The sequence below is a fragment of the Enhydra lutris genome, unplaced genomic scaffold (genome assembly GCF_002288905.1).
Source record: "Enhydra lutris kenyoni isolate GAN:26980312 unplaced genomic scaffold, ASM228890v2 scaffoldscaffold83, whole genome shotgun sequence".
NCBI classification, from domain to species: Eukaryota; Metazoa; Chordata; class Mammalia; order Carnivora; family Mustelidae; genus Enhydra; species Enhydra lutris.
In genome coordinates this window covers 919825-938942 of record NW_019154167.1, presented here as the reverse complement: position 1 = coordinate 938942, position 19118 = coordinate 919825, and the positions used below count along the sequence as shown (strand labels likewise).

The following is a 19118-nucleotide window of genomic DNA, read 5'->3' as shown; positions in this document are numbered from 1 at the left end:
AAAATGGAAATAAAACATACCAAAATGTGTAGGATAAAATAAAAACAGTTCTAAGGGGGAAGTTCAGAGCATTAAATGTCTACATTTAAGAAGCAAAAAAGATCCCAAATAAAGAACCTCACTCTTGGTGCCTGGGTGGCTCAGTGGGTTAAGCCTCTGCCTTCAGCTCAGGTCATGATCTCAGTGTCCTGGGATCAAACCCAGCATCAGGCTCTCTGCTCAGCAGGGAGCCTGCTTCACCCCCGCCCTCTGCCTGCCTCTGTCAAATAAATAAATAAGTAAAATCTTAAAAAAAAAAAAGAACCTGACTCTGCACCTTAAATAACTAGAAAAAAAAGGACAAATTGAGCCCAGAGTTAGCAGAAGAAAGGAAATAATAAGTATTGGTGCAGAAATCAATGAAATAGAGAACAGAAAAACAATAGAAAAGATTAACCAAACTAAGCAATTGTTCTTTGAAAGGATAAACGAAACTAACAAACCTTTAGCTAGACTAAACAAGGAAAAAAGAGAAAGGGCCCAAATCAACAAAAGTATAAATGAAAAAGGAGACATTACAACTGATACTACAGAAATTTGAAGGATCCCAGGAGCCTACTGTGAGCAACTATATGCCAAGAAACTGGACAACGTGGAAGAGATAAAGAAAATTTTAGAGACATACAATTTACCTAGACTGAATCAGAAAGAAATCTGAACAGACCAATTACTAGTAAGGAGATTGAATCAATAATTTAAAATCTCCTAACAAAGAAAAACTCAGGACCAGATGGCTTCACTGGTGAATTTTACTAAATATTTAAAGAAGAATTAGTGCTTATTCTCAAATTCTTCTAAAAATTTCAAGAGGAGGGAATACTTCCAAAATTATTTTACAAGGCAGGCATTATCCAGCTACCAAAACCAGAAAGGAAAACTACAGGCCAATATCCTTGATGAATATAGATGCAAAAATTCTCAATAAAGTACTAGCACACCAAATTCAGCGCATATTAAAAGGATCATACACCATGATCAATTGGGATTTATCCCAGGATGTAAGGATAGTTCAACATTTGCAGATCAGTCAATGATATATATAGAAGGAACATATCTCAAAATAATAAAGGCTATATATGACCAGACCACAGCTAACATCACATCCAGTGGTGAATATTTGAAAGCTTTTCCTTTAAGATCAGGGCTAAGACAAGGGTGCCCACTCTTAGCACTTCTATGCAACATATTACTAGAAGTCCTAGCTAGAGCAATCAGGCAAGAAAAAGGAAATGTATCATAATTGGAAAGGAAGTAAAATTGTATTTGCAGATGATGTGAGTTCATATATAGAAAATCCTAAAGTCTTAGCCAAAAAAACTGTTGGATCTAATTAATGGATTCAGTAAAGTTACAGGATATAAAATTAACATATAAATTGTAGGAGCATTTCTATACATTAATAGTGAATTTTCTGAAAAAGAAATAAGTTGATGCCATTTATAATAGCATCAAAAACAATAAAATACTTATGAATAAATTTAACTAAGGAAAAAGATCTCCACTCTGAAAACTATAAGACATTGATGAAAGAAATATAAGAAAACAAATAAATTAAAAAGTATCCCACATTTCATGGATTGGAAGAATTAATATTGTTAAAATGTCAATATACCAAAAGCCATATATAGATTCAATGCAATTCCTATCAAGATTCCAATGGCATTGGGGCGCCTGGGTGGCTCAGTGGGTTAAGCCTCTGCCTTCAGCTCAGGTCATGATCTCGGGGTCCTGGGATCGAGCCCCGCATCAGGCTCTCTGCTCAGCAGGGAACCTGCTTCCCCCTCTCTCTCTGCCTCTCTGCCTACTTGTGGTCTCTGTCTGTCAAATAAATAAATAAAATCTTAAAAAAAAAGATTCCAATGGCATTTTTTACCAAAGTAGAGAAAAACTCTCCTAAAATTTATATGGAATTACAAGAGACCCCAAATAGCCAAAGAAATTCTGAGAAAGAACAAAATAGGGGGCATCACACGTCCTGATTTGAAGCTAAATTATGAAGTCATAGTCATCAAAACAGTATGGTACTGGCATAAAAATAGACAAATAGACCAATGGAACAGACTTGAGAGCCCATATATAAACCCAAGCATATACAGTCAGCTAATACTTGGCGAGAGCCAAGAATACTCAATGGAGGAAAGACAGTGTTTTCAATAAATGGTGCTAAGATAATTGGATATTCAAATGTAAAAGAATGGAAGTGGATCCTATCTTCTATCACTCATAAAAATTAACTCTGAATAGGGGCACCTGGGAGGGCTCAGTCGGTTAAGCGTCGGACTCTTGATCAGATCAGGTCATGATCTCAGGGTTGTGAGATCAAGTCCCATGTCCAGCTTCATGCTGCGCTTGGACCCTGCTTAAGATTCTCTCTCTCCCTCTTCTTCTGTCCCTCTCCCCTCCCTCTCTAAAAAAAAAATACCTCCAAATAGATTAAAGACTTAAACATAAGACCTAAAAGCATAAAACTCCTGGAAGAAAACACAGGAATAAAAGTCCTTGATATGTTTATGTGTGACTTTTTAAAAAAGATTTTATTTATTTATTTGACAGAGAGATACACAGTGAAGAGAGCACAAGCAGGGGGAGCAGCAGGCAGAGGGAGAGGGAGAAGCAGGCTTCCCGCTGAGCAGGGAACCAGATGCAGGGCTGGATCCCAGGACCCTGGGAACATGATCCAAGCCGAAGGCAGACACTTAATGACTGAGCCACCCAGGAACCCCCTTGATATGTATATTTGCGACTTTTTTTGGATATGACATCTAAAGCACAAGCAAAATAAATAAATAAATAAACAAGTGAGACTGCATCAAACTAAAATGTTCTACATAACAAAATAAACCATCAGCAAAGTGAAAAACCACCTACAGAATGGGAAAAAAAATTGCAAAACATGTATCTGGTAAGGTGTTAATATCCAAAATATATAAAGAACTCATCCAACTCCATTAGCAGAAAACCAAATAACCTAATTAGAAAATGGGCAAAGGACCTGAATAGACATTTCCCCAAAGAAGATAAACAAAAGGCCAGCTACTACGTGAAAAGATGCTCTGCATCACTACTCACTAGGGGAATATAAATTAAAACCACAATGAGGTATCACCTCATGACTATTAGAATAACCATCATCAAAAAGACGAGGTAGCAAATGCTGGTGTGGATGTGGAGATAAGGGAGCCCTCTGTGTGCTGTTGGTGGGATTATAAATTGGTACAGCCACTTTGGAAGACAGTATGGAGGATCCTCAAAAAATTAAAAGTAGAATTAGCTACCATATGATTCAGATATATTCTGGAAATATATCCAAAGGGAATGAAAACCCTAGCTCAAAAAGAGATCTGCACCCCCATGTTCATAAGAGTGCTATTTACAACAGCCAAGACATGGAAACAACTTAAGAGCCCATCAATGGATGAATGGGTAGAAAAGTTGTGGTATATAATGCAATAGAATATTATTCAGCCATTAAAAAGAAACAAGGAAATCCTATTATTCTTGACAACACAGATGGACCTTGAAGGCATTATGCTAAGTGAAGTAAGTCAGAGAAAAAGAAACACTATTTAATCTCACTTATACATGGAATCCCCCCCCAAACCCCCAAACTCATTGAAAAAAAGATCCAAATTGTGCTTACCAGAGCCAGGGGATGGGGGCAGGGGAAATTGGAGGAAGGTGGTCAAAAAGTACAAACTTGAACTGTTTGTGTCAATTAGGCCATTTAAGTGTAATAGTAAAAGACTAGCTAATGGTAACAATGCATCTTAAAACCCTCAGAAGGAAAGGAGAATGATTTGTGGACTATTTGTTTTTGTGTGTATGTGGCAGTTTTAAGTTATTAGTTTTTAAAATCAGTACTTTTTAATGCAAACAACTTGACCAAAAATCTGTCACAGAATTTTGAGACCCATTAAAACAAAAGTTTAAGGGGCGCCTGGGTGGCTCAGTGGGTTGGGGCCTCTGCCTTCGGCTCAGGTCATGATCCCAGGGTCCTGGGATCGAGCCCCACGTCGGGCTCTCTGCTCCGTGGGGAGCCTACTTCCTCCTGCCTTTCTGCCTAGTTGTGATTTCTCTCTGTCAAATAAATAAAATACTTAAAAAATAAGTTTAAGGAGAAAAAAAAAGAGAAAAAGTACAAACTTCCAGTTACATGATAAATAATACTAGGGATATAATGTGCATTGTGATAACTAAAGCTGATGTTGCTGTATGATGCATAGGAAAATAGAGTAAATCCTATGAGTTTTCATCACAAAGAGAAAGGTTGTTTTTTTTTTCCCCTTTTTTCTTTTCTTGTTATTCTACCTAAATGAGAAGATGGATGTTGGCTGAAACTGTTGAGGCAATTACATATATTTCACAATATATGTAAACCAGAATGTCATGCTTGTATGCCTTAAACTTTCACAGTGATGTCTGTCAATTATTTCTCAATAAAACTGGGAAAAATAAACTAAGGTACAGAATGGAGTGTGAGATGAGACACCACTTGAGCAAAGGCCTAAATACATATTAGTTATAACTTCAGAGAACTATATAAATGTTGGTTCACCAGACCTGCCCAGAACACCATGGGACTTTTGGAATTTTCTTTCTTTTTTTTTCTTTTAGATTTTGAAAGAAGTTTAATTTGACGTAGAAGTTGCTAAAATAACACAGAGAGAGTTCCCATGTGTGATTCACCTACTCATCCCCAGTGTTAACGTCTTACATAATGACACAACTACCACAACCAGGAAATTATCACCGGTAGAATATTCTACCAAGCGAACTATAGACCTCATTCAAATTCCACCAGTTGTCACATGCCCTTAACTTTTTGGGGACAGGGGAGGTTCCATCATTCCATTAATTTTGTTGCATGTATAGATGTGTGTAATCACCATCTTAATTAGAACAATACAACTTCATCACTCCCAAGAAACTCATTTTTGCTACCTCTGTATGGTCACATCTGCCCCCCTGGCAACCACTGATCTGTTTTTCATCACTGATAATTTTATAATTTCTGGAGTGTTATGTACATGGAAACATACAGTATGTAGCATATTATGATTGACATATTATAATTTGCTTGTGTCGCTCATCAGAACGCCCCGAGATCCATTCACATTGTTGTATTTATCAATAGTTTTTTAATTTTTTTATTGCTGATGTTGCACAATTTGTGTATCCATGCCCCCACTGAAGAGCATTTCAGCTTTTTCCAGTTCTTGCCTAATACACGTAAAGGTGTTGTGAACATTCACGTATGTTTTTTTGTGTAGACATGAATGTTCGTATTTCTGTGGTGAAATCTGGAGTCTTATGTTTTTTTTCTTAAAGGTTTTATTTAGTTATTTGAGAGAGAGAAAGAGAGGGGGAGCACGAGTGGGGGGAGGACCAGAGGGAGAAGCAGACTCCCTGCCGAGCAGGAAGCCCAATGTGGGACTCGATCTTGGGACTGCAGGATCATGACCTGAGTTGAATGCAGTCGCCCAACCGTCTGAGCCACCCAGGTGGCCCTAGAGTCTTATGTCTTTAGAGGGGTTTATAAGCAAGTGTTGTGTTTCACAAAATGAGCAGTAGAGTGGAGGGAACACAAAAGATATGGCTTCAGCCTTGCTTTGTCATTGATCAGTAGTATGATGTTAGGTAAGCCCTTCTCTCTAGGACTCAATTTCTATCTGTAAAATGAGAGGCTAGGAAACTATGATTTCTTTAGTCTCTTTCTTTCTTTCTTTCTTTCTTTCTTTCTTTCTTTCTTTCTTTCTTTGAGTGGGAGATAGGGTAGAGGGGCAAAGGGAGAGGGAGAGGGAGATAGAGAATCGTAATCAGTCTCCACACCCAGCATAGAGCCCAACATGGGGCTCAATCTCATGACCTTGAGATCATGACCTGAACGGAAATCAAGAGCCAACTGAGCACCTCCCCCCCAGGTGCTCTTCTTTAGTATTTTCTACATCTAACAGTTCTGTGGTTCTGAAGAGAAAGAAAGGAGGTTTCTACCTCATTTCATATGGGATTTATAGCCATACACATAGAATACCAGCTGCAAGCCTAGATTATACCTCTCCCAGTTTTTTCTAGCATGTTCTAAATAGTTACCTTGTGCGGAAAGAGAATATAGGGATAAAAGTAACTAATCTTAATGCGACAAAGGCTTGGAAGTCTGAGCCCTGAGGAGAAAGGACTCTAAATGCCTATTCAAGTCTTTTGCCTTCTCTCCCTTTAAACTTACATAGAATTGCCACATGGCACAGGGTCATTCCTAAGTAATATATACGGAGCAAATTGTCCTCTCTCTGTTGCCAGTACTTTTATTAGTTAGACTCAGGGTAAAATAAACATGGAATGTGTGTGTGTGTGTGTGTGTGTGTGTGTGTGTGTGGTCCATATATATGTATGTGCATTATGTATATTTTGTAAATGTTACAATATATGCATTTTTATATTGTATATTTTTTTCAAAAGTCAGGAGGTAATTACACAAAATATTTGCAATGGTTAAGTCTGAGGGATGTGATTATCTTGAGAGGCAATTCTGAGAGTCAGAGAAGCACGTGTGTGAGCATAGTCTTTCTGCTTCTCTCTCTCTCTCTCTCTCTCTCTCACACACACACACACACACACACACACACACACACACACGCACACTGGTTAAAATCATGGAACAAGAGCCAGACAGCCTGGATGCGAATCCTGACTCTGCCAGGTACTGGTTATATGATTTTGGGCAAGTGACATAACCTCTGTGTCTCTCAGTTTCCTCTGTGGGATGGCAATGATATTAATAGCGCCAACTTCAGAGGGTTAATAAGATGTAAATGAGTTAAAATATATGAAGCAATTTGAACAGTTCCTACTGCATTGCGGGAAGTGTGTCTGTCAGTCGATGTCTGTGTCTGTCACTTCTTGAGATGGCCCGGCTGCCACCACCCCATCCACAGGGCTTTTCCAGCTGCCACAGTCCCATTCCCCACCCACCTCTACCTGCTAGTACCCCTCACCCACTCCTCTGCCAAAAAAAAATTAACTCAGGCACTAAGGCAGTAGCTTGGTTAACTCTGCCTCAGTAATTTCTTTTGCCCCCTAAGCTGTAGTTACTCCAGTCCAGGGAACTAAAAATCCTATTAATAATTTTGCATAAATTGAATTAAATAAAAAGAGAGAAAAAAATAATTTTGCATATCCGCTAGACCTTTAAGTGATCATCGTCTTCCCAAATCTAAAGAAACAGATAAAATCCATTTGAAAAACAGCACCCCCCTTCATTTAGCTATTATGTAAAGCTGGCAGGAACATCTTTGAAATGTTACATTGTTTTGCTTTAGAAAATGAAAAAAGAAGATTGTCTCATCTTCCTCTTCCTTTCATACATTTGAACCTTCCTCCTACAAAGGGCTGTGGTGCTGGTGATGGTAGCTTGTGTGTGGGTGTATTTGTGTTTCTGTATGTGTGTGTGAGTGTGTGTGATATCCCCCTAGTGTGATCTGGATGAATACCTTAGCTTAGACGCTGCTGTAGTCAGTGCTACATCGGCTTCATAAACATTGTGGATTCTTAGTTTTCCCCCCAGGCTTATTGAGATGTAATTGACATATAACGTGGCATAAGTTAAGGTGCACAGTGCGATGCTTTGATCTACATGTATATTACAAAATGATTACCACGATAAGGTTAGTTAACATTTTCACCATCTCACATAGTTACCTTTTAGGTCTGTGTAGTGAGAACATTTAGCACCTCTCTCTTAGCAATTTTCAAGTATACAACACAGTCTTGTTAACCATAATCAAGGAATCTATCAAAGCTGAACTCATGGAAACATTGTTCATGAAAACAATGAACTCATGGAGAGAACATTGCATTTTCTTGAACGCATCGTTTTAAGAGAGTAATGAATTCTTTGCAGCATTGTAAGGTGACAAAGCTGTTCATAACAACTCGTTGATAATCCATCAGATGTCCAATTTACCTCCCACTTTCCCTTCTCATCTCCTTTGCACAGAGAATGATTTTCCCACTTCTTTGAGTACTGTGCTGGCTTTTCCTCTCCCCCTTGTTCTCAACCAGGGTGTTAACTAACAATGGTTAAGGTGTTACTCTAGTTTTAAGATCCTGACATTTTATCTAGGTACACGCAAAGTCTCAAAATGACAGCTCAGCTCTCCGTAATGTATCTGCGACCTCTGTTTCTAGCCTTTTTTCCCTCCCTTGCACCTGTCGGGCTGATCTGCTTTATCCAAACATCCTCTACTTTCCTGGCTGTGCGTTAGTTCATGCTCTTCACAGCATTCTCTCTGCCTAGAATTCTCTCCCTTTAAACCCCATTTCTGTGTGCCCAAGTCTTGCTCATCTTTGAAGACCATCTCCACCACCTGAAACCTTCCCTGATCCCCCCGATTGCCCTATGCCACAGGCAAAATTAGTTTTCTCTTCTCTGTGCCCTCATGGAGCTTTGTTTGTGTTCTGTTACATTGCTTGTTCTGCTCTACCGTGAATTGTAATTAGCTGAGTTCACACTCATCTCCTCCACTAGACTAAGTGCCTCAAAAGCAGAAGCTAAGTCTTTTTCATCATTCTCTCCTACACAGTGAACCCCCGTAGACCCTAGTAGTACATAGGGTAGGCCCTCGATCAATGCTTGCTGATAACAACTCCCCCAAATGATCTTTAATGCTGGCATTTCAAAATCTTCTGTGGCAAGGGAGGAGATCTTCAGACAGAAGATCTCTGGAAATGAGCTAGGCTGGCATTGACCATATAGTGGAGGACACCGAGATGGAGATGCCTACGAAGTGTTCTGTCCATTACCACATAAATGAATGTCACCTGACTCTGGCTGTAGAGCTCATCCACAACTTCATCCATATTGTCCCACCTGACGAGGAGATCTCAGGTCCTTCTGAACTCCTGGGCAGTGCTCCGAAGGGCTGATGGATGTGACTGAGCCAAGAGGAGGGTATGAGCGAGGAAGTTTCTCATGCGGTTGAGTTGGAAGGAAGACTGATGCACTTTGAACCCAAGAATAAAAGACCTATAGAATGGGCATGTGGGAGATCCCCCAAGAAACTATCAAATAAGCTCTCCGAAGGCAGCTGAGGGTAAAAAGGTCTGGTCCATTTACATTTCAATAGAGAATAGAAACAATTACCTAAATACTACTTTTTTTGTGGCCTCTTAAGCCTTTGCAACGTGTGGCTTTTGTGAACTCCCACATATTTATTTCCTTGTTAAAAACCATCAGTAAAATCCTTCTAATGGAACGTGTGTGTCAGTGTCAGGGAAGGGAGGAAATTAGGGGAAGAATAGGTCTGACTGTAGGTTTAATCTTTGGGCTGGGAGGTCGGAAGGAACTTTGGGAGATGGTAGGGTGGGCGGTTCGAGAAAAACGTGCCAGTCAAATTCTTGCTGCCTTTGGGAAGAAAGAAAAGAGCACAGAGCAGAGCAGAGGACCTGGAGACCTGACAAGAGAGGCTCCCTAGTGCTGAGACTCAGTCTTTGACATCAGAAACTGCTTCCCGCCCATGCAAAAATTGCCCTTTTTAGGGGATAGAGAGATTTATACAAGTAGGCTGCCAAGATTACTGGTAATTTTTGGAGAGGGTAGATTTTTCCACAGATGATTTTTTTTTCCTTCTTGTCAAACCCACCAGCCCAAACCAAAGAGCAAAGGCCGAATAAAGATCTGGAATCTTTTGCCAACCAACCAACCAACCAACGAAAAATGCTTATCAAGATAAGCCCAGTTGTTTTCAACTAAGGGTTAATAAGCAAGTGAAATACTCCAGTGCATTTTCAAGGAAAACTGCAGAAAAGGAAAATACCAGGGCTTTCAAGTACCTTCCAAGCAATTTGAGATGTTTTATTCACATCATGAAGACAGTTTTACCCTGGAGTATTTCCTTTTCAGAAACTACTCAAGGAACCTGCTCTTTTGGGCTGCTTCTTGACATGGGAACATTTTAATGTCACTGCTTTACCTTTAGTTTGGGATTTTGCCTCTTCAGCCAAGTTTCTGCTCTACTACTTGAGCCTGGCTGTTTGATTTCACTGTCCAAACCCCTCCCTAGCTCCCTCACTTCCGTCTACATTTTCTCCACAAAATGCCTTTACTATAGTCCATTTTCTAATGTTTGTCATTCTTTTTGTGCTTTTTCATTTTACTAAATCAATCAGTAAATATTTGTTGTGTGTAAGGCATTGTGCCTGTTACAGCAGGAGAAACAAAGTGACTTAAAAACTTTCTTCAAGGACCTTGCTGTGAATTGAAGATTTTCCAGCCAGGAAGTGTATCTCATATTTGACCTTTCCTTTGGATTCCTGTTACTCTCTTGGCTAGGTCCTGTTGACATCACGAGAGTTTCCTAAATCATAGTCACCCCCCCAGCTTACCATTATCCCCAATCAAATCAATCCCAGTTCAACTCAAAAAATGAAGTTAACTTGATGGTTGCCAGAAGATGAGGGGAGGGGGTGGGAGAATGAGTACATGGGTGAAAGGGAATGGGAGGTACAGACTTCCAGTTGTGGAATGGATAAGTCACAGGGAATGAGGGGTACAGGATAGGGAATATAGTCAGTGGCATTGTAACAGCATTGAGTGGTGACAGACGGTAGCTACACTTGTGAGCACAGCATAAAATTGTTGAACCATTGCATTGTACGCCTCAAACTAATGCAACATTGTGTGTCAGCTATACTCAAATTAAAAAATATATATATATATTTTTAAAAAATTCATTCTCTCACCATCCTACTCTCCAAAAAAATATTTCCAAGATGCCATATTGCCTAATAAATAAAGCTCAATTTCGTTGGCTTGGTTCAAAATTTCCCTCCCTTTTACCTTTAAAATCAAAGTCCTACCCATCTTTATGGCTCAAGGCCCACTTCATTCAGGCATCTTTTCTCCACTTCCCCACTGTGAGTGATCTCTCCCTTCAATTTCTGGAGATTATGTTCTACATCACTCATTGGTATGCTGCCTTGACTAGTTTGTTTTGTATGCATGTGGCTTTTCCCCATTCAGATTGCAGATTTATGGAGAGCAGGGCCTGAGCATAATGCATTATACACAAAAGATGCTTAATACATGTTTGATGATGAAGACGGGGATGATTTTTCCTGATTTCAGGGTATGTATAGGATGGCTTCTAAGGGTGAGTGGCTAAGGAAAGATTCTGGAGGGAGGGGAATGAATTAATAAGGCTTTTACAGTCACAGTCCAAAAGGGATAAGAACTTCAACTTACTGATTCCTTGGCTGGGAGCCTTGTTGTATTGCCAGAATTTTAGTGAGTTTGAAAAGAAAAGGAGGGGCAGGACTTTGGGACTGCTGTGAATTTATGTGGAGAATGAGAGAAAGGTAGAAATCAGAAGTAACTGAACCTGAGTAACTTCAATAATGATAGTAGCATTAGCCAAAACAAAACAAAAAAGAAAGAAAGAAAGAAAGAGAAAAAGAAAGAAAGAAAGAAAAAGGAAATCAGAGGTGGAAGCCAGATTTAGAGGTGAGATGATGATTTAAATTTTTAAAAAGATTTTTATTTGTATCTCTCTCTCTCTCTCTCTCTCTCTCTCACACACACACACACACACACACACAGAACAAGCACAAGCAGGGGGAGCGGCAGGCAGAGGGAGAAGGAGGCTCCCCACAGAGCGCAGAACCCAATGCAGGATTCCATCCCAAGACCCTGGGATCATGACCTGAGCCAAAGGCAGGCGCTTAACTCTCTGAGCCACCCAGGTGCCTGGTGAGTTTGTTTTCAGACATACCGAGTTTAGGGTAACTTGAGTAACCAAGTGGACATGTCTAGCAAGCAGTGAGATACTCCCTACCTCTATTCAATTCCATGCAACAAATATTTACTGAACATCTGCCATATGCCAGTCGCCATGTTGGAGAGACAGTCAAAGAAGACACAAACCCTGGCCTCCAGAACTCATGTTTGAGTGGGGAAGACAGACTAGTAAATTCCTCTGGCATAAGGTAGTAAGTGGTATAATTGAAATATGAAATTGAATATGAAATTGAAAGTGCTATGAAGGTATAAATAGGGGACAAATTGCATCCAAGTGGATGAGTAAAAGTTATAGAAGTGACGAGTTTTGAGCAAGGCCTGGAAAGAAAAAGTAGACGTTTGTTCAATAAACAAATAGGGAAATGGCTTTCCAAGTGAAAGAAGTCTCAAGCCAAGGCACAGGTCACACAAGTGTGGGGCATTCTAGTGATTTGAAATGACTAAAGAGAATGGGATGACAGAATAAAGATGGATGGAGCAAAAGAAGTAACTGGTGTCAGAGACTGGAGGAACTTTGTTACACTAGCCTGTGGAGGCAGTCTAGTGCAATGGTTAGAGGCGTAGACTCCAGTGTCAGACTCCCTGGGTCAAAATCCCATCTCTGCCACTTAATAGTTCTGTGACCTTGAGTGAATCCTTTAGTCCCTCTGTGCTCAGTTTTCCCATCTGTAAAATGGGATGGTACCTGCCTCGTAGGATTGCTTTGATGGTTGAGAGGGCTAGTATGTGTAAACTGATTAGGGTCCTGCCTGGCATATAGTGAGGATATGTAAAGGTCAGCCCAAGGGCGAAATGGCAAGAAACAGACCACTACACCATTGTGTACTACACCTTCCTCAGCTTCGAAAGGAAACTACGGGAACTAAGTCTCCAGATACTCTAAGCACACAACCAGGGAACACTAGGTGAATCTCTTCTCACAGGAGTGGGAGTTTCTTGAGAGGGTGAGGTTCTCTGCCTTGGAAATGTAGATCCAATTTAGGAAAAGTGTGAACAGCCTGAATGGGGGAAAACTCGAATGGCCAGAGTGGGACTGTTGACTCACAATAAATGGGATCTCTCATTATGGTATTCCCTCCAGCAACTGGAAATAAAACAAAATCAGGCGGTGACACCACACATGTATTTTATTTCAGTTGAGTAAGAAACAGAAAATTGGCCAGCAGAGCATGAGTGAACAGGCAGCAGGGTCCAGTGATGAGTACTTTGCTTGGCTCAGATTATGTAAAGGAATCCTCTGAAGGGGGCTAGCAATCGAAAATGCAGCCCTACCTTGGTAATGAAGCCTATCTCGTCCCAGGAGTTCGGATGCTCTCAAGGAACTCATTGTCTATTCCTCGGCTTTCTAGAGCTCTGCTCCAGCACTCCTGGAATAGACTCTTGGAATGATTGTACTTCCCTGTGTGACTGCAAAATGGAACTGAACCTCGTCCACCCACCCAGCCGGCCCTGGGGTTTCACTTGACAGAACCGGGTGTGAATGCTGGGCTTACCACCAATAGCTGTGTGATCTTGAGTGAGTCACTCAAATTTTCTGAGCTTCAGTTTCTCCATCTGTGAAACGGGAACAAAAATGGCTCCTCTATTATGAAGGGTTTATGGTAATTACATGAAAGAATTTATCTAGAAAGCGCTTGGAACACTGAGTGCTTAAGAGATGTAAGTTCATCTCCCTTCCTTTGCCTTTATACTTAGGCCACCCAAAGATCCCTGCTCTCATTTTAGCCCTTCTAGGGGCTTCCTCCCATCTAATGTCCAGAGTAGTAGAGATGGGAAGAAGGAGGAATCAGTATATGGAAAAACGGTGAAAAATGGTGGCTCTTTTTTCAACCCTTGTCCCCCCAAATCTGACTTTGTGGTAGAGATATTTTGATGTAGCCAGTATTCCCAAATGGGAAAGGTATTCAGATTCTGGATGGCCGAAGGTGAGAAGTATCTGCTAAGACATCGTGACAACTCTACGAAATACACATGCGTATATTTACTCTGAACTCATGGCTGTGCATTTGTATGTTTTAGGATGAGACGGGAACAAGGAAAATTGAAAACATTTCGTTTTTAGGATGGTAGAAATAGATTGTTGTAATGTTACCTTAATATTGTTGTGCCTGTGGAGAGGGATCCTCTTTTCCTGACATACTTAATTCTCCTTACCCTCTTTTCAAAAGAACAACAGGAGGAAAGGGTGCTGGAGTAAAGGGAATTGTACAGTGGGAATAACATGCCCCCATCTCATCTGTCCTTCTGCCCAGCCTTCCATTAACCATCATGATCTACCAGAGGCCGGAGAGCTTCCTGTCTGTGGTGCTTCAATGCCCTTGCATCATTAATATCATCATCTCTACCCTTCTTCTAGGAGTGGATCTTATGAGGGAGGTATGGAAGAAGTTCTGCATGCTTAGCGGCAATCTGAACCTTTGAGAACCAGCAAGGGACAAAGGCAGCAATCACTGTGTAATATTCTGGACTTTCTTGGCAGGTGAATACTGCTATGCATGAGGCAAAACTCATGGAAGAATGTGATGAGCTGGTAGAGATCATCCAGCAGAGGAAGCAAATGATCGCTGTCAAAATCAAAGAGACAAAGGTAAAGCATGGAGCTTCTTCGGTGAGGCCAAGGCAGAGTTGACTTTACAAATGTCAGAGTTTCATCCCGATGATTCCAGTTTGAACTTGGATCATGAAAGTAAGAAGAAATGGGGTTAGAGGGAGGGAGGCAAAGAAGAAGCGATGTTATAGTGCTATAAACCTGGTAAAAATGATGAGTTTTGGGGTATTGGAAATGCTCTATACCTTGACCCGGTTGATGGTTACATGGGTGTATGTATATGCAAAAAAAAAAAAAAAAGTCATTGAGTTGTCCACCCAGACGTGGGTGCTTTACTGTAGGTATGTTATAGGTCAATCCAAAAAGAAAAAAAGCGATGGTAGAAATGTGGGCCAGAATTATGGAAGGACCATGCGTGCTATTACAAGGATTTTGGGCTTATCCGCAAAGGCATTGGGAAGCCATCCTAGTTTCTTAGGAAGGGAGAGAGTGATCGATATGGCAGAAGTAACCAGGGTGGATCCGAACAGGATGACACTGAAGTCGGGGAAGCAATCTAAGAGGCTTATGGAATGATTCTTGATAAGAGTCGATGAAGACCTACACGGGGGAAATGTCAGCACAAGTGGAAGGAAAGGACAGAACAGGAATTACTAGAAAGGAAATGATGGGAATCCTCGACTGCTCCACTGTAAAAGATGAAGGGAAAGAGAAGACTTCCAGGTTTTTAGCCTAGGAACTGAAGAAGCAGGGTCAAGGACAGGTGTGAGCCTCCATGCATCCATATGGTTGTAGGCATATTGGTCTGCCGGTCAGCATAGTGATTATAAGCTCATGCCGGATATACAGTGTGAGGATTATGAGAGTCTGAGGTGATGATCAATACTTTGTGCCATGCTGGGTGGTTCCAGCCAACGCAGGAACTGAAATTCCTGAGAACACAGATCTGTGAATGCGCAGGTGCTCATAATACGGAGAGAAAGATATTCTTTGGAAGGTAGAGTGCCATAAAGAACAAGGAAGTACTTTTTATTAAACACAGCTGTGAAACTATATCGACCATAAAATGGGTCGATGGAGATCCCTGGATGGCAGGGCTTCCTTTGATACTTTTTATTTTCTAAATACTCAACTGTGAGCATGCACTCTTGTTCTAATCAGAAAAATTAACATTTTTGTCCATGAAAAAGAGGAGGCAGATGACCGAGAGTGTATGACTGAGTGTGTTGCAGCCTAAGTAAGCGGGCTGTAGGTGGGAGGAGGGGCTGGCAAGACATAGACGGTGGGGTGAGAAGGTGAGTGGTTAGTACAGGAACCGTGGGATATTAATAGGCCTTATTTTTAGCATCGCTGCAGCAGATCTTCTTCGTGTTGTTTTATCGTTTTTAATTAAGCCCTGGATGTTGAAGCTCATTTTTCTTCTGCTCATTCCTTTAAGGTTATGAAACTGAGAAAGTTGGCACAGCAGGTTGCTAATTGCCGCCAGTGTCTTGAGCGCTCAACAGTCCTCATCAACCAGGCTGAACATATCCTGAAAGAAAATGACCAGGCCCGGTTTCTCCAGTCTGCAAAAAATATTGCCGAGAGGTGAGCTCCTTCTCTTCTTTTCTCTAGGCCTGCTCTTAGGAAAAGGGTGCAGCTGGAAGTCACTGAATTCTGTTTGGGCACCTACATAGCAGCTGCTGCCCGAAGATCTTACCAGATACTTTTACTAAAGCCTTAGTGGTAGCCTCTGGGTAGCTTCACCCCTTCTTCCAGTGCACAGCCAGCCACATTCCCTAGGGAACTAGGGAACTAGCTAGGGCTCTGCCCCAGCTCTCTGCTGCCCACTCAGTGTTGGAGTTCTCTTTTTTTTTTTTTTAAGATTTTATCTCCTTGTCAGAGAGAGGGGGGGAGGGAACACAGGCAGGGGAAGAGGCAGGGGGGGAAGCAGACTCCCCGCTGAGCAGGGAGCCCATGCAGAGCTCGATTCCAGGACCCTGGGATCATGACCTGAGCCAAAGGCAGATGCCCAACTGACTGAGCCACCCAGGTGTCCCAATGTGTTGGAGTTGGTGTTAGGTCTAGGTTGGTGTTAGCATAGGGGCAGAGAGACTTTTGGCCACAGGGATAGGTGTGTGCCCTCTCTGAGTCTTTGTGCAATTTTTATTCCTTTCATTTAGTTATCTCTCACACAGATGGATAGAGCAGTAATTCTTAGGCTTTTGTTTTTAATCAGTCATCCCCTTGAAAATGTGATGAATGTCCTGAGCCCTCTCCTAAGGGGGGAATGCATGTTAGATATATACACGTAGAATTTTGCATGTGATTCCAGAGGACTCATGGGTCCTTCGAAGGCCATCTATATACCATGTGCAAAGAATCCTTAGTCTAAAGTGGAACATTGCTCAGTAGAGTCACCGAGGCTTTAAGGGGCTACAGAAACGTATTAGGCAAATTTGGCCTCCTTCTCTGTCTCTCATTTACTAAGGCTTTGGCTCCACGTACACAGTATTCCTTCTTACTGCTTCTGCCATCATTCCGGGTGACCCTGGCTTCCACATGGCTGACCCCATCTAATGGGCTCCTTGCCATCCCCTCCTCCAGTGACCCTCACCTCTGCTCCCCTTCATCTACCTGCTTCCATGGCTCCCATGCTGAACCTTTCCACCAGTCAGAATTACACTGAAATCATAAATTAACACCCACCCTGTGTTCTAGCTACAACCTCTGTACTTAAAGTTGATTGGTTTTCTTCCAGAGTCTCTATTCTTGAACTTCATCAGGATCCCTAAGACCCGACTGCTACCTATCAGCTACCTACTGTCTTTACTTCTTTCTTTGGTCTGTTGAGGCTCTGTGATTTCTCACGTCAGCTGCTCACTCTTGTTGCAATGTACCCACTTCCCTGGTCTTTTTATCACACCAACCTGATCGAATCCCCAACCCTGAACCAGCCCAGCTCTTTCTGTTTTCTTTTTAAAAATATTTTATTTATTTATTTGGGAGACACAGATAGTGAGAGAGAGCATGAGCAGGGAGGAGAGGGGCTTCCCACTGAGCAGGGAGCTCAATGCAGGACTCAATCCCAGGACCCGGGAATCATGACCTAAGCTGAAGACAGATGCTTAACTGGCTGAGCCACCCAGGTCCCCCTCTTCCCACATTTTCCATGTCTGTATTTGAGTTGCAGAACCCAGCTAGAGAAAACCACATAACCAAAGAGGTTGATATTATCACACCACACATTTATGGCTTCTAATCTCACTGGGGCCCCGAAATCCTTCTGTGTCGCCTTGATCAGCTTTCTTTTTGCTTTGTCTGCCTAATGACTATTTCAAGTGTTCTGTATTCAACTCAAAAATTCCAACCCTGCCACCTTCCCCCTCATGCTCAGCAAATGACTTCACATCCTATTTTAAAGAGTGGCAGGTATGAAAGGACAAAGGACAAAGTTCTCAGCTTCTCAAACCAAACTGCTGGGCATATCTACATCCACATCCATGACTTTTGCCTCCCCACTCCCTTTTTTGTTTTTTTAAGTAGGCTCCATGCCCGGTGTGGAGCCCAAGGTGGGGCTTGAACTCACAATCCTGAGATCAAGACCTGCTGAAATCAAGAGTCTGACGATTAACTGACTGAGCCACCTAGGCACCCCTCCCTTTTGATTATATTGTATTATTTGTGTTTTGGCCACATGCTTCCCTTTTTTCCCATAGCTTCAGTTTTTCCATTTCTCTAGTTGACTTCATATCCACCTTTAAACCCACTCATGTCTCTCCTATCTAAAAAATAGAACACCCACAACTTTCTCTTCCCTTATACCCCCTCTAGCTATTGCTGTATCCATCTCTTTCCTGCATAGCAAACTTTTTCAAAGACAGTGCCATGTCCTCACCTCTGACTTACTCTTCTTCAACATTAGAAGTTATTTATATTAAAGTAATACTTGTGCATAGTTTAAAATATCAAATATTACTAATAGTCATATTGCAAGAAAGAGCAATCTCCTCACTGCTGATTTCTGTTCTCCAATAAGAACAATATTGAGCATTGATTCTGTGTTGAGCATTAGTCTAAGCCCCTGCAAGTGTTAACACATTTAATCCTCACAAAAAAAACCCTTATGAGATAGATGCTATTATTATCCCCATTTTACAAGTGAGAGAATGAGGCTCAGAGAGGTTATGTGACTTGCCTAACATGACCCAACTAGTAAAGGATAGAGGCAGAAATCAAACCTAGGGAGTTTAGTGCCACAGTATACACCTTCCCAGCAAAGCCAAGAAGTTTCAGCTCTGTTAAGTATTTCTGTTGGCATGGCCTTTACATTTCTAAATAACATCCTTATATTGCTATCCCCCCCCATTTTAGACATTAACAATTGACTTCTGCAAACCTGGAAATTTTTCAGCCATCATTTCCTCAAATAGTTTTTAGAAGATTTTTTTCTTTATTTGAGAGAGAGAGAGAGAGAGAGAGAGAGAGAGCACGCATGCAGGGTGAGGGGCAGAGGGAGGGAGAGAATCTCAAGCAGACTGTGCACTGAGCACCGAGCCTGATGCGGAGCTTGATCTCACCACCCTGAAATCCTGATCTGAGCTGAAACCAAGAGTTGGATGCTTAATTGACTGAGCCACCCACCCCCTTGAGTATTCTTTACGCCACCCCCTTCCCTTCTTATGCAGAGCCTAACATTACATGTATGTTAGGCTCATTGAAGTTTGTCTCAACTCACCGATGCTCTGTTCCTTTTTTAGC

At 41.5% G+C, this 19118-nt stretch overlaps 1 protein-coding gene across 2 annotated transcripts in view; it reads left to right on the top strand.

The window, feature by feature from the left end:
• Positions 1-19118, top strand: part of LOC111161275 (midline 2) — a 95136-nt gene that overhangs the window by 54569 nt on the left and 21449 nt on the right. For both annotated transcript variants that reach the window (XM_022524860.1, XM_022524859.1), the window contains exons 4-5: positions 14310-14417; positions 15817-15965. In XM_022524860.1, coding sequence (XP_022380568.1) covers positions 14310-14417; positions 15817-15965 — 257 coding nt within the window. The remainder of the gene's footprint in view (positions 1-14309; positions 14418-15816; positions 15966-19118) is intronic.